This window comes from Suricata suricatta, chromosome 3 (assembly GCF_006229205.1).
Source record: "Suricata suricatta isolate VVHF042 chromosome 3, meerkat_22Aug2017_6uvM2_HiC, whole genome shotgun sequence".
NCBI lineage: Eukaryota > Metazoa > Chordata > Mammalia > Carnivora > Herpestidae > Suricata > Suricata suricatta.
This window is the reverse complement of record NC_043702.1, coordinates 3123242-3138156: the sequence shown is the minus strand read 5'-3', so window position 1 is coordinate 3138156 and position 14915 is coordinate 3123242. Positions and strand designations below refer to the sequence as shown.

General features: G+C 48.0%; 1 protein-coding gene across 3 annotated transcripts in view; it reads right to left on the bottom strand.

Moving 5' to 3' along the window:
* COL6A3 (collagen type VI alpha 3 chain) overlaps nucleotides 1-14915 on the bottom strand; it is a 77820-nt gene that overhangs the window by 41838 nt on the left and 21067 nt on the right. The window contains exons 4-9 of one of the 3 annotated variants that reach the window (XM_029933549.1): nucleotides 11135-11719; nucleotides 8853-9452; nucleotides 7003-7575; nucleotides 4857-5465; nucleotides 2227-2832; nucleotides 83-697 (exon numbers count right to left, since the gene is read on the bottom strand). In XM_029933549.1, the coding sequence (XP_029789409.1) occupies nucleotides 83-697; nucleotides 2227-2832; nucleotides 4857-5465; nucleotides 7003-7575; nucleotides 8853-9452; nucleotides 11135-11719 (3588 nt within the window). The remainder of the gene's footprint in view (nucleotides 1-82; nucleotides 698-2226; nucleotides 2833-4856; nucleotides 5466-7002; nucleotides 7576-8852; nucleotides 9453-11134; nucleotides 11720-14915) is intronic. The other 2 variants (XM_029933550.1, XM_029933551.1) reach the window with 2 other exon arrangements.

Below are 14915 nucleotides of genomic sequence, written 5' to 3'. Positions count from 1 at the left end.
AATACATGCTAATTGCTTTTTTTTTTTGAACTAAGGAATAACAGATGTCACACTCTGTCATTATGGGTCCCACAGGTCGTACCTGGCCGTGAGGGAGAAGGCATGTCCACTCTTGGAGGTGCGGGTGTGATCCCAGAGGGTCCAAAAGAGTTCATGACCTTCTCTTCTATATTGGGTAGCTCTTTGAATTCTCGCACCGTGAAGATCAGTCTGGGGTCATTGGTGATGGTCTGTAGCTCCGTTCTGTCAATATTTCGGTCTCCTACCCCTAAACTCACAATCCCTGAAGAGCTAATCACCTGTGAAAACCTGGAAATATCATCCTGGGATTTGCCACCCAGAAACAGAACCAGGTGTTGGGGCACGCCATCTTCTATCCGGCTCCCAGCGGACTTGACAAAGAGGTTCCTTGCCACAAATTCCAGAGCTTTGCCGGTATTCAGCGGGGACCCCCCTTTGAACCTCAGACGACGTATGGCATCAAGCATAGGAGCCTGGGACCTATGGGTCTTCAGGTAGAATTCTGGGAAGACATCATTGCTGAACTGTACAACCCCAACCCTCACTTTATTGGGGCCAATGTTGAGTCTGCGAACAATCCTGCCAACAAAGTCCCGAATATATGCAACATCGTCGGGCTTGACGTTGTCAGAGCTGTCAATTAGGAAGACGATGTCTGCAGCGTCACTCCCCACATCTGCGGAGGGAAAGGAAGAGGAAAACCCAGCATGTGACTGGTGTTTATTTGGCGTTGCTCCTGCTTTTGTTTCTGAACTCTGCATTATCTTGCACCACAATATTAACTAGCATTAAAATTGTAAGCTAATGCACATGTGTTTATCTTGAGCTTTTTAAAATTAATCATTAAAGGGCACCTGGGTGGCTCAATCAGTTAAGCATCCAACTTCACTTCAGGTCATGATCTCACAGTTCAGTTCGTGAGTTCGAGCCCTGCATCGGGTTCTGTGCTGACAGGTCAGAGCCTGGAACCTGCTTTGGATTCTGTGTCTCCTTCTTCCTCTGCCCCTCTCCTGCTTGCTCTCTCTCTCTCTCTCTCTCTCTCTCACTCTCTCTTTCTCAAAAATAAATAAACATTAAAAAATGTTTAACTCATTAAAAATTGGAATTTTCCACCAAAACAATTTCTACTTCTTAAAATCTTTCAAGTTCTCCAAAACTTTCTCTAGTTTACTCTATTTTAATTTTGGCTTTGGAGTCTGAGTTACAACAGGTTTTAAAAATGCAAACAGCATTTAGAAACTGGATTGCCAGAATCTACAGAATCATGAGCTGTTACCACCAGAAGGGATCAAGATCTCCCAGAACAACATCATCGGTGTACAAGAAGAGGAGCCAACTGAGGCCAAAGGTCCTCTCTGTCCAAGGCCAACTCTCTCCCAGTGTGCCACAACAGCTCCCCAGGCTTTTGACTCATGGTATTTCTTCTTGCCCACATATCCTTAGCATTTACACATTTATTTTTGTTTTCACAGTTATTTTCCCTATTTTCTTTACATGAGTTCATTTTTAGCCACAAAAGTAATCCAAAAGTCCTAGGAAAGATGAGCCATGTTTTCCTTTTAGTTAGAATTCTAGGTACTTCTTGGATGCCATTTTATTAACCTAGTCCTATGTTGCCACACCCTGTCTTTTGCTTCACAGATCACTGGGCTACTTGTAATGGAAACACAGCACAGCAAAAGCTGGACAAGTCATAGAACTGAGCCATTTACATTGAGAAAGACAAAAGCTGGCCCAGCCCACAGAGCCAGGCCTTGGGTTCTCCTGTAGAATACAAAAGATTTCACAGAACAGCAGCTTTGGAATCATATGTACACATTGACAAAAAGAAGACAATAATAACCAAACACCTGCCATTTTGGCGAAGAGGAATGACTACTGCTTCTTTGCCAATTACAGCTTTAGCCACAAGATGAAGAAAGACACCAAATCATAGCATTACTTCCACTTCTTGACAATATCCAATCCAGGCCAAATTCCATTTTCTTAAGCCTCCCACAAAGCTCTAATCCTTTCGATCGAGATGCTCCATGGTTCACCATCAAGCACATCCTCCCTCCTTGTAACAAGCCACTGACACAACTGGCTCGATATTAGGTATCCCTTATTTTGATTTCACGTATCATGAGTACCATGGATCTTTGAACCTCTCATGTTTTTTATGTCAAAAATACTCAGAGAACAACAATAAATACCCCATCTTACCCGGAGGAGGATAGCGAGTGCTGGCCAGGATCCGCTGTATCTGCTCTGAGGTGAGGGTTGTGATGGGGGTCAGCAGTTTCTGCTCCAGGCTTGGCAGCTCCCGGAAGGTGCTCACTGAGAACACATACTCAGGGCTCAGGGAGATCTTCACCAGCTGTTCCTGGTCTGCGTTCCTCGCCACAGCAAATGGTGCCACACCAAACTGCCTGAGCTCTGCCGCAGAGTCGTCGACCTCATCATCAGACTTCCCAGATGAAATGAGGACCAGGAACTGAGGGACACCCTCTTCAATCCGGCTTCCCAGTGGCCTCTTGAAGATATTCCTTGACACGTACTCCAGGGCACTCCCAATGTTGATCTGCCTCCCACCTTTGGGCCTTAGCCGCCTCACTGCATTCTGTACTTCATCCTTACTGGAATGGGCATTCAGGAGGAATTCCACCCTGGGGTCCTCGCTGAACTGGATGACCGCCACCCGAGTTGTGTCAAAGCCCACATCCAGGTAATCAACCAGCCTCTCAATGAGGGTGCGGATGTACTGAAATTCAGGGCCAGCACTCTGGGACCCATCAATGAGAAAGACCACATCTTTCTTGTTTCCAACACCTGCAAATCACATGTTATCATGGGTTTCATATTTTTTGGCACCAAATTCTCAGTGTTCATGAACCACCTCCCAGTCTGTCATGGAATCACCACCTGACAGGCAAAGTATCTTAATTCTGGCTATTATAGCTAAAATATCAGTCTCAGGACTTAGTCCTGGCATTGGAGTGATTATGAGTCAGGGAGAAGAGGAGAAACCAGAAAAGGATAAATAAAAGTAACTCTGAGGGAGGCAGAGCATAGATACGTAAGAGCCACATCTAGACCAAGTAGGGATGGTGTTTCCAGAATGAGGTGATCCTGACTGTGACATGTAGCAGGTTCTCTTAGATCAGGCAGGAGGGCATCTGAGAATTGACCACTGGGTTTTCCCAGATGGAGAGACCTTGACAAAACCACCTTATATGGAGTGGCTACAGTGAATGACAGATCATGGTGGGTTCAGCGAGGAATTGTAAAGCTTTACATAACTCTTTGAAAAGGAGATTTGGGCACTACTGAAGAGAGAAGCAGGCATCAAGAGAGTTTTTAAGAAAGGAGAAAAAGTGACATGTCTGTCCTGTAAAGGGAATCACCCTTCCCATCCTTGTTGGGGAGCCAGTGAATCAGGAGAGAGAATGGCAAATGGCGCCCTTGAGTTGGTAAGAGCGGCAGGTGCCCAGGAGGCAGAAACATCTCACCTGGCAGTAGGTCAGGGCTGAGAAATGGACAGCAGTTCTGGTAGGAAGGAGAGTGTAGAAGATGCAGGATAGGGAAAAGGTGAAGATAGAAAATAGTCATTTTGAGGAGTGGGAAGGCCACTATGCTGTAGAAATATATGCTTGTGTTTAAAGTAAAGAAGTAGCATATGTACTATGACAAGATTTTCAAAGTGCATTTTTGGGAACATATATAAAAGAACCCCACAGTCAAATAAGTTTTGGAAATGTGTCCTTCTCATTGAATTGGAGATATGCAAAACACATCAATTAGAGGAGGGAACCTCTCTCACTTTGTTTATCCCGCTGTTTCCCAAACTTATTTAATCACAAACCCTTTAGAACATTCCATGGAAGCCTGTGGGGCATGCTGCCCTCTGCCCTGGATGCCAGCAAGCAAATGCTGGCCCTTCTCAACAACATGATATCAGTCACCTGCCCCACCTTTATTCACCCAAAGGGCACTCTATCTGGCACCTGACTTTTCTCTCACCTATTTCTACTCTTCAATTCCTTTTGTACCCCTCTGCCTTTCCCTTTTCCCCCTCCCCATGCCATGAGGCTTCAGATGGTGCTCTGTAGAATGTAAGCCACAAGGAAGCAAGGAGGCAGCTGGGTTTTCACCATGAGTCTCCCCACCTGAGTACCCAGGGGAGGCAGGCCCTCGGTGGATATTTTGAGGGGGATGGACACATCTTAGCCCCCTTCATTCTCAGCAGCCAGGCTCCCACTGTTTTCTAGTTTATTGAAGCCAGGCCTAGAAAAGGGACCAGGAACGATGAAATAGAATAAATTACAGTCATAAGAGCAAGATGATGCTCCCAGTTAAGCCATCTCTTAGCACCAGGCAATTCACAAGTAATCATCACACTTGGGCTCTAGAAACACCAATATTTCAGAGACTGTGCACCAGCTTGGTGGACCCCATGGTCAAGCTTCCTCCCTGATCACAGGAGGCTGCTGACTGGACATGCCAGGGGCAGCTCAAAACTGACATTGAACTGGGGCCACCAGCTAGATGGCCCCGTCCCTTATGATATCAATGCAGAAGCCTTTGTGCAGACAAACGAGGTGTGCACTAAAGCATGCAGATACACCTCTCTGAAACTTTAATTTGGCCCAAATCATGAATCTCAGCATGTCCCCAGGCCTGTGCCACTTCCGGCCACTGAGAACAAAGGCATGTGGCTCCTAATTCTTCATGAAAGGCCAATTTTCCCCTATAAGGCAGAGGAAACCCACAGAGAACACTCAAAGCCCACAGTCCAGATGAGTAGCCCTGGATGTTTCTAGAAACAATGATCCAAGGAACCCCCCCCTCCTTACCTGGGCTTGTTGGGGGGAGCAAAAATGGCTGCAACTTGCTCAGCTCTTCCCGGCTGAGCTGAATCACTCTGTCGGAGACCACCTGCTGGACAGTCCCTAGCTGCCGGAAGGTAGGAATGGTCACGGCAAAGTCAGGGATAAAGGAGATGGTCTGCATCTCTGTGATGTCAGCATTCCCAATGCCAATGCCAATGGGCACTGCCCCTCCCCTCTTCAGGACCACGGAGGGGCCCCTCACATCATCTCCGGACCTGTCAGCTGTGAGGACAATGAGGAGCTGGGGGACACCTTCTGCTATCCTGCTTCCGGCCGAGCTGACCAGGATGTTCCTCAGGACAAAGTCAAGGGCAGCCCCGGTGTTGGGGGTCGGCCCTCCCAGGAAGGGCAGCTTGCGAATGGCGCTGACCACGCTCTGCTGGTCCATGTATGAATTCAGGTAGAACTCGGGTCTGGTCCGGTCGCTGTACTGTACCACGGCCACACGAACGCGGTCTGGGCCCACATCCAGGCTCTCCACCACTCTCTGGATGAACTCTTTCAACAGAGGGAAGCCACTCCTGACACCCTCAGAGCCATCTATCAGAAACACCACGTCCTTTTCACCTGAAACTGGGAGGGAGACAGCCTCAGTGACACACAGGACCCAAGAGGGACCATCTCCTACAGATCATGGAGAGCTGAATAATGGCCCCACAAAGGTATCCAATTCCAGGTCCCTGGAACTTGTGAAAGGGACTTTGTGGGTATGATTGAATTAAGAGCTTGGGGGATGAGAAAATGATCCCGATTACCCGGTAGACCCAGTGTAATCCATCATGCGTCTTTCTAAGAGGGAGATAAGACAGTGAGCATTCAAGGAGTAACTTTAAGGGTAGAAGCAGAGGTCAGAGAAGAGAGAAGAGGGCCTGCTGCAGATGTAGTAAGGGGCCACAAGCCGAGGAGTGCAGGCCACACGAGACAAGGAAATGGATGACCCACCAGGGCCTCCAAAAGGAATGCAATCCGGTTGACACCTTGCTTTTGGCCCAGTGATACTGGTTTTGGATTGCTGCCCTCAAAGACCGGAAGATGATGAATTCATTTTGTCTTAAGCCATAAACTTATGGTAATTTGGTCCAGCAGAAATCAAAAACCAATACAGCAACATAGATAGGTAGGTAGATAGAAGGACAGGTCTCTATTTTAGAACTTACGGTGCTTACGCAGCAGTGACAACTTTCCAAAGTGTCCCCAAGAGACAGTGTTGGGCAGGGAGAAACGGGATGGCGCATCCTGCCTAGCCATTAGCCTGTTGCCAGATGGGAGGTTTCAAATAACCTGCAGTAAGTCCCGGCAGAGGACGGGAAAGCATGTAGACCAGATGTCAGGCTACCATCAACAGCGTATGGACCCCTAAGTCAACGTAGAAGTTCGAAATTCTTGGGTTTCATTGCACAGGGTTATAATGCAATTAATGGCTCTTTTCACTGCGTGTTTACCAACAAATGGAAAGTGGTTAAATACAAAGTCATGGTAACGTGGAGCAGCAGTTGGAAATTTTAGGGCAGCGTTTAGGATGGGAATTTATCCACCTGTCATCACGCCTTATATTCTTGATAAATGAACTGTGGATGAATTACAGCACAGTGAGACCCACTTAAAATAAGACATTGGTAGATCACACAGGTGAAGAATGTTTTAGCTATAATGTAGCCATGGGATGTGGTCTTTTATTGGGCTTATAGTAGAAATAGTGTTAACTACTGATATGTCTACATCTTTACAATGTACCTAATTATAAAAAATTCTTTTCTTAACTTATTGTTTTAATTTTTTTAAGTTTTATCTTGAGAGAGAGAGAGAAAGAGAGAATGCTCAAGCAGGAGAGGGACAGAGAAAGGGAGAATCCCAAGCAGGCTCTGAACTGTCAGAACAGAGCCCGATGCATGGCTCAAACTCATGAACGTGACATCATGACCTGAGCCAAATATTTAACTGACTGAGCCACCCAGGTGCCCCTAATTATGAAATATTCTAATGTCACCCTGATTCTCCTGTTTTGCCCTGAGGACAGTTAGACAATTAAATTGGGGAAAGAGCCAGCAGCCTCCTGTCACTCATACACTCCAGTCCTGGGCTGCAGAAGCAGCCAAATTCCCACGCGTACCTGGTGTCGGCGCCCCATTCTGCACAGATTTCAAGAGACTGACGATCTGTGGTTGGAGGTCTCCGATCTTGGGGAGTGACTCGGCGGCCAGGATGAAGACGGGGGATGGCACCATCAGCTCCAGCTCAGCAGGATCTGCATTCTTGGCCTGCAGTATGAAGGTCACCACCTGGCTCTGTTTCAGGTTGAGTGCTGGTGTGTCCAAACGATCTGATGACCTTCCGGCAACCAGCAGCACCAGGAACTGAACCACTCCGTCCTCGATCCTGCTTCCGGCGGACTTCACAAAAATGTATCTCTGTGCGTAGTCCAGCGCATAGCCCAGGTTGAGGGCTTTGCCGGTCTTGATCTTCATTCTCTTCACCACATTCAGGATCTCGGGCTTGTTCTGGTGCTCATCAAATCGGGACTCCACCTTGACATCATCGCTATACTGAGCCACCGCTATCCGGGTCCCATCGGGCTTCACGTCAAGCTCGTCAATAACCTTGTGGAGAAAGTCTCGGACGGCAGGGAACTGGCCCACGAGATTGGCTGAGCCGTCAAAGAGGAACAGAATGTCTCGCTTGCTTTCTACAACAAAAGTAGGTTAGGACACAATGAGGGATGAGAACATAACAGGCACCAGGGTCTCTTCAGCCCAGCGCCACTAGCTCTTGGCAATGGGAGGCCACATAATTAGCTCATCTGATGATCACTGTACCAGCAAGAGGGGCAAAAGCCCACTGTCAAAGCCTGAAGCCCAGGTGTCATTAAGATGCCCCATTCCAGGGCAGTGCATATTTGCAAAGGACTAGAACTCCACAAAGCAAGACAGCGTAAGTCCCAGAGGGTCCTATTCTTGGTGGCAATCACTGTAAGAGAACGGTGTTTTCAATCTGTTATAAATTAAACTATGAAAAATGTGGTCTTTACTGTCCTTTGTCTTAAAATTTGGCCAGTCTCTAGCACCAAAGGCTAATGTGAATGAACCACCCACAGATAACTGACTTGACACATGTCTGCTCTGACTGGGTTATCTGCTCACTAAGTTTGAAGTTACGGGACCCCAGATGAAGCCCACCACTGCTCTGTGTGTCAGGCTGTCTGTCAGGGTGTCCCAATCTGCTGTACTGAGCCAACAGAACACAGGGCTGAAGGCCCACAAGGGAGCCACAACAGGTAATATGTAACGAGAACATGGTTTTCAGGTCAAACTGTTCTTAGAGGTATTTGATTAGGCTTCAGACTGGCTCAGTCTTGCTCCGCATCCATGTGGTGTCAGCAAGCCGGCAGATCCCACACATCTATATGCATCTCACCACTGTATTCATCTGTAAGAACAGTAATATTCCCGCCTCCCCCTAGAAATCATTTTAGCATCACAAAAAGATGCAGCCCTTGTTGGGTTTGTAAAAAATAATTTTCTGCATACAGATTTTTGAATATAAAAGAATCATATAAATAAAATGATTTCAATGTCTTTTTAATTTTTTATGCTTTAGTTAGTTAATATTTCTAAATGACCTCAGTGCATTCTCCGGTAGGAAAGGGCGTCAATCCCTCTCACTCACTCACTTCCATCTGGATTTGTGTTCCAGAGACATCACAGGCATTGGGGCAAAAATGGGGGGGGGGGGCCTGGGATAAAATGGGAGGAACATATTCTAGACTTTCTTTCATTAATGCACACCCTTTAGACAGAGAGGCTAAACTTGCTGGTACAGTGTCTCAGGCCCCCATCCAAATTACTTCAAGCACAGAAATCCGGTCTTCCTTCTACAGTTCACCGCACACTCAAGCTCAGGCTGGGCCACCTGCCACCCCGGAGGTGCTGGGGGAAGGGAGCCCCGCGCATCAGGGAGCTTTACCTGGCTGGGCGAGTGGGACTTCCTCCACACCTCCGCTAACATAAGTGGTTAGGGGCTGAATGAGCTGCTGAGGCAAAGCTGGCAGGGAGCTGAAATCGTCCATGAGATACACCAGGCTCGGGTTAAAAGCAATCTGCTCAAGCTCTGCCTTATTCGCCTGGCTAGCTCCCACACAAAAGGTCAGGACGCCTGCGCGTGCTAGGGCATTGGCAGCTTGCCCATAGGAGTCCTCGGACTGCCCAGCCGTGAGCAGGAGCAAGAGCTGCGGCACGTGTTCGCGGATCCTGCTGCCGCCAGCTTCGGTGAAGTGGTTGGCATGGACATAGCTCAGGGCCGCGCCGATGTTCAGGCCTGACCCCCCCTTGAGCTGAAGCTGCCTCAGATGAGCAAGCAAATCTGACTTTGTCTGGTATGTATTTAGGGAGAACTCTGTTACTGGCGTGTCGCTAAATTGCACTAAACCAACATGGATATTGTCGCTGCCGACATCAAGGCTGTTAACTATGTTCATGACAAAGTCCCGCACGTAAGGGAAATTGGTCTTGCCAACGTTGAACGATCCATCCAAAAGAAAGATGATATCCCTTTTGTTTACGTGAACTGCAGTGGAGCACAGAAAACAAAGTGAGACATAGACAACCACGGAGGTCATATCATGTGTGCCTGCAACACGGGGCACACATGCCAACGTTCAGAACACACAGACAGTCGGTGAGGCAAAGCACGTCATCTCATAAAATATGGCAGAGGGCTGCATATTTTCCACTGGTGGCGGCTGGTGTTTGTGAGGCGTATTGATAGCCAAGTTGACGAAATCAAGTTGGCTCGCGGAGAGATACAGTGCCAAAGTTAGAATGTTTGCAACTAACAAAAATGATCAGAATCCTCAAAGCAGAACAGTCCTTCCCTGGAAGGGAATGCTACCAGGAACCTGTGCCTTTCTGCCTCACTCATGTCTATGACCATGGTCACAGCCAGGTCTACATGTGTGAGATGGCAGCCCCTGGGGTTCACCTCTACACATTTGTGGAGACATTTCCACTTAACAGGTAGGTTACAAGTGTTAGCCCAAGTTCACCTGAGAGCATGAGCTCCTGAAGGTTAAAACAAATTAATAAAATTAAACTGTATTCATCCTGAAGTATTCATAGGACCACCCCTGAGTCATTCTCTGTTGGTACCCTTCTTTTGCGGAGGGCGTGGCATTGCCGGGCAATAATCCAAAGGGGAGCCCATGGGAATTCCTCAGGGTGGGATAACAGCATCATGGAAACAGATTAAAATACAAAAACCTAGCTATTCCCAATGGTGAGGGTACACGCACAGTGAATCACAAGTAGAGTGCTCAAATCAGAGAAGATGCAGCAACACATTTAGTAGAGCATGCCTTTAGGAAAACTATCTCCCATCTCTTTCCTAGTGTCTCACTAAAATTTAAACCAACAACTCATTTTATCCCATGTTCTATCCATCAACTTTAGCCATGAAAGTGTGGACCGGAAAAGTGCAGGAAGTAAGGAGAAGAGAAGAAGGCTTTCAGAAGAGAGAGAGCCTGGGGAGAAAGCATGCACCATGCAACACGAGTCATGCATCCAACAGTCTTCCAGTGGTGAAGTCGTGTGGCAGAAAAGCTTGTTTCTGTGATATTCATCTTCATTAAGGACGGCGAACTGTACTCCTCGGTTTGTAAGCTCATAGACTACTATCCTGTCTTTAAAAATCACTTTTCACTGATAATCATATTAAATGAAAGATTTTGGAAACCGCTGGGCTTTCTGTCTTCATGCCCATTCACTGACTGAAGGGAAATCCCTTAGAGAGAAGAGAGAGAGTTAATGTTCAGCGCTGGTCAGGGCTGGGCCACTGAGAGGGGGCTGTCAGCTCAGGAGAGCAAGAGCCAGGCCACATCTTGGTGGGGGCAGAAGGAAGCTGGACAGGAGTCACCAGGAGAGACAGAACCCTGGGATCGAACAAGAGGTAATAACTGAGAAGTGACCTCCTAGACCAGAAGCCGTAAGGACGATGGTCCTGGTCCTGTTGTTCCCGTCATAAAATTTCTACTTGATGACATGGAAAGACATACAGTTCTTATCATATGACATTTTAAAACATACATTTGTATCATATAGCATTTAAGTCACACAACTCCCAGCTAAAGGAAGCCTGAAATAAATATCATTTATCACTCTTGTTTCCATCATTTAAGAGCTGCCTCTCATCTAAGTTCAAAGGCTCGGCCTGGAGACCACCCTGCCATGAGTCTGACTCGCTCCCCTCCATACCTTCAGTGGTTCCAGTGAGGGTCCTGAGAGGTGCCAGCAAGCTGGGCAACACGCCTTGCAAAGGGGCTGCTCGGAACTCGGCAGGGATGAACACCAGGGAGGAATCGAAAGCAATCTCTTCCAGCTCAGCCTGGTCAGCAACCTTGTTCCCAATGGCAAAGGACATGATGCTGTGTCTCTTCAGCTCCTGGGCAGGCTGGCTGATTTCATCTAGGGACTTACCACCTGTCACCAGCACCAGAAGCTTAGGAACCCCCTCGGCAGCCCGGTAGCCAGCCGAGCTAGTGAATAGGTTGTTCCGAACAAAATCCAGGGCAGAGCCCGTGTACAGGGCTGAGCCTTCCATGGGCTTCATTCTCCTCACGGCGGAAATGACTTCCCTTTTACTGGGGTAGCTATTGAAATAAAACTCTGGCCTCACAGTATCAGCGTACTGAGCCACAGCCACTTGGATAAGATCCTGTCCGATTTCCAGCCTCTGGATGACTTTGGCAATGAAGTCTCGGATCGCATTGAAGTTGGCCAGTCCCAGTGCGGATGAGCCATCCACCAGGAAAACTATGTCTCTCTTGTTGACTTCGATGACTGTAGGTAGCAACATTATAAGGTGAGTACAATGGCCTTAGCTGTCCCATTCAACCATGACCGTCTCTACCACTAACTCTACTCAAGGGACACTCCCACTCACTCTGGTCAGTGTGAGGTCAGTGGGAGAACCGGTAGTAACACACACACCAGTGCCAGCTACCTCCTCCCTACGGGGTGGCAGGTAGGGCTCCTGACCCACCCACCCCCACCTCCGCTTAGTACTTTTGGCAAAATAGTTGCACAAAACCAGAATGAGCTTTAGCAACCACCCGTTCACCATGTTGTCAGTAGAAAATCCAGGAAGCTCTTTTCTTTTTTTTTTTTTAGTTTAAAACATATATTTACTATTATGTATTAAAAATATTTTAAAATTATGTTTAAAAATAAATCAAGCTTATATAATCCAGTCAAGTTCACTGACGTTTCTTCTTCAGTTCCTTAGCTCCTCAGTCTAGTCTCCTGTCAACGAAGATTCTGCCAAAAGCCTACAGGTTAGATTTTAGAGTCCAGAATGAAGCTGTGGCTTAAACAATTAAAGAACAGTCGGTGTCTACTCAGAAGGTGCCTCGTCTCACAACTGTGACTTCATGAACACCGACTGCCAAATACGAAAGGACAGAGCATACACACCCCCATTGCTTCCTTTCTCTTTTCTGTGCCTGGGTTTTTCAGGCAGAGAGAGAGAAAGAGAGAGAGAGAGAGAGAGAGAGAGAAACAATCCCTTGATATCATAAAACTTACAAAAGGAAATCAATGTCAAAACGAGTGGCACAGAAGGATTTTCATTTAAGAGACTTGCCTCATGAAGGTGCGAAGTTACGTATTAGGACTGTGATAAACTACAAAACAAAGACACCTGGACAAGGTCACCGGCTTGTGACTCTAAGCATGTGTCCACCTGGGCCACGGGCACAAAGAACTGTGCCCAACACCCAATCCCAAAACCTGCTCGGGCTTCCGACGCTCATGAGGATAGAGAAGGAGGAGTGCTTGCAGTTTGTTAAGGAATCACATGGGCGGGAGGAGGCCTCCATTACATCACACTGTCAGATGGATTATGTACCTTGACATTTGACCATATTGACATTATTGGCCCAAACTCTCCTTTTTAAGAGAAAACATGTGGGGGCACCCGGCTGGCTCAGTCATTTGAGCATCCAAATTTAGCTCGGGTCATGATCTCAAAGCTCATGGGCTCGAGCCCCGCACCAGGCTCTGTGCTGACAGCTTGGAGCCCAGAGTCTGTTTCGTGTCTCCCTCTCTCTCTGCCCCTCCCCCGCTCATGCTCTGTTTCTCTGTCTCTCTCTCTCTCAAAAATAAACAAAACATAAAAAGAAAAAGAGAAAACATGCACATGCACACATAGATGCAAAGCACATAGGGACAGGCACACGGAGACCATTGCTTTGGTATCAGTTTGGGGTACAAAGAATGAATTCCAAGTCCTTACACTCTCCCTAGAGATGTGACTACACAAAGAACTCTCCCTCCGTGTGTGTGCGAAAGACAGGAATGCCACACAGCCCTGCCCTCTCCTTCCCTCAACATGTTTATAAAAGAAATAGATACACACATATATGCATGTATACACAGTTAACTGCATGTGTGCATTTTATGCACGCACGGAGAGTGAGCCTGCCCGGCGGCACACACCCACACACACCCCTCCTCCACTATTGATGTAGAAGAGATACTAAGATTCCAGCATGTTATGTCTGCATATACATACATGCGTGTCATATATACGGGAGATGAATAGAAAAACAGGTCAGCTGTCATCCTGACCAGCAGGCTGACTCATTCTGCTGGTGGCATGGCAGCCGCTCTCCCCTCCAGTAAGTGACGTCCCCCTTCCTGGCATGTGATGCCAACCCAAATAGAGCTGTCTTTGAAATACCCTTGTTGGGAGGTGAAACTGAAGGTCCTGCTAATCAGTGGGCTGCTGGCCTCACCTGCACCGCTACCTCCCATGGGGCACGTCTGCTGCCCTCACGGGCTTCTCCCGCCCCTCCTCCCCATGTGCCATTAGCACTGCGTGACACTTATTTGCCAAGGCCACCATGACCTGCACATGTGGACACACGCAGTGGGGCTCTTGGTCTCATAGTACTCAGCTTCTTAGCAGCTCAGGGCCCTGGTGACCTCTCCAGCCCTTGAGACCTGTCGTTGGCACCAAGCTTCCGAGGCTCACTCTGTGGCGTCTCCTGGTCGCTGATGGCCCTCCCGGGTTCCTTTCGAGGGCGTTCTTCTCCTTACCCAAGCATAGCTCCTGCACCTGCCCTCCTTGGCCCTGTCTCTTCCCCAGAACCCTCCTCAGAACCCACATGGGACTGTCGGCACCCAGGGCCCATACGTGTCTCACACGCGACACACTCACGTCAGTCATTCATGCTCACCCTCCAAACTAGTTGCCTCTCCAGCCTCCGTATATCAAGTGACCTCGAGCCCCACAGCCTGCCAAACATTCTGGAAAGAGGGCAGGCTCCTTTTTGTCCCAAGACCCCTGCACTGGGAACACTGTCCCTCTGTCCCCTGTTCTTCACCTGCTGTCCCCTTTCTATCTTGCAGCTTCTCCAACGGGCCTCCCCTGGCCACTCTGTCCAATGCTCTCCCCCATCCCACGGTGACCTCACACAACTTCTCACCCTCGGAATACTGCACCTGGCCATTGGCTCACGTTTCCACCATTGCTCCATTACCCCCTAACAGACCAGCAGCCACGACTCTCTGTGTATCCAGCTCAGACCAGATAGCCAGGATATTTGTTAGCTATCACAAATCGGTCACAAAGATTAAGGATGCTGTTTGTACGTGAGGAGGTAATACTTGAGTAAGATGGGGGGAAATCGAAACGAGAGCAATGTGCTGCCATAAATAAAAAGAATAAAGAATTTGAAACATCTCCTGGAACAGAAATATCTTCATCCAGGGTAACTCCTTTATCATCCATTCAAGAAATCGGAGCCCAGGGCGGTTGTCCAGCCTACAGGATCACAAGCCAGGTAACATAAGACCGGGGACCGAAGGCAAGGTCTCGCATCGATTCCCCTTTTCCCTACCTGGCGACAATGCAGAAGACCGTTGGTAACCTCTGGCAGAGAGGTGAGACCACCAGCTAGTGTAATTTGGTCCAAATTTGGATCTGCCTAAATCTTACCTGTCTCAGCATCAGGCACAACTGTATTCTTATTTA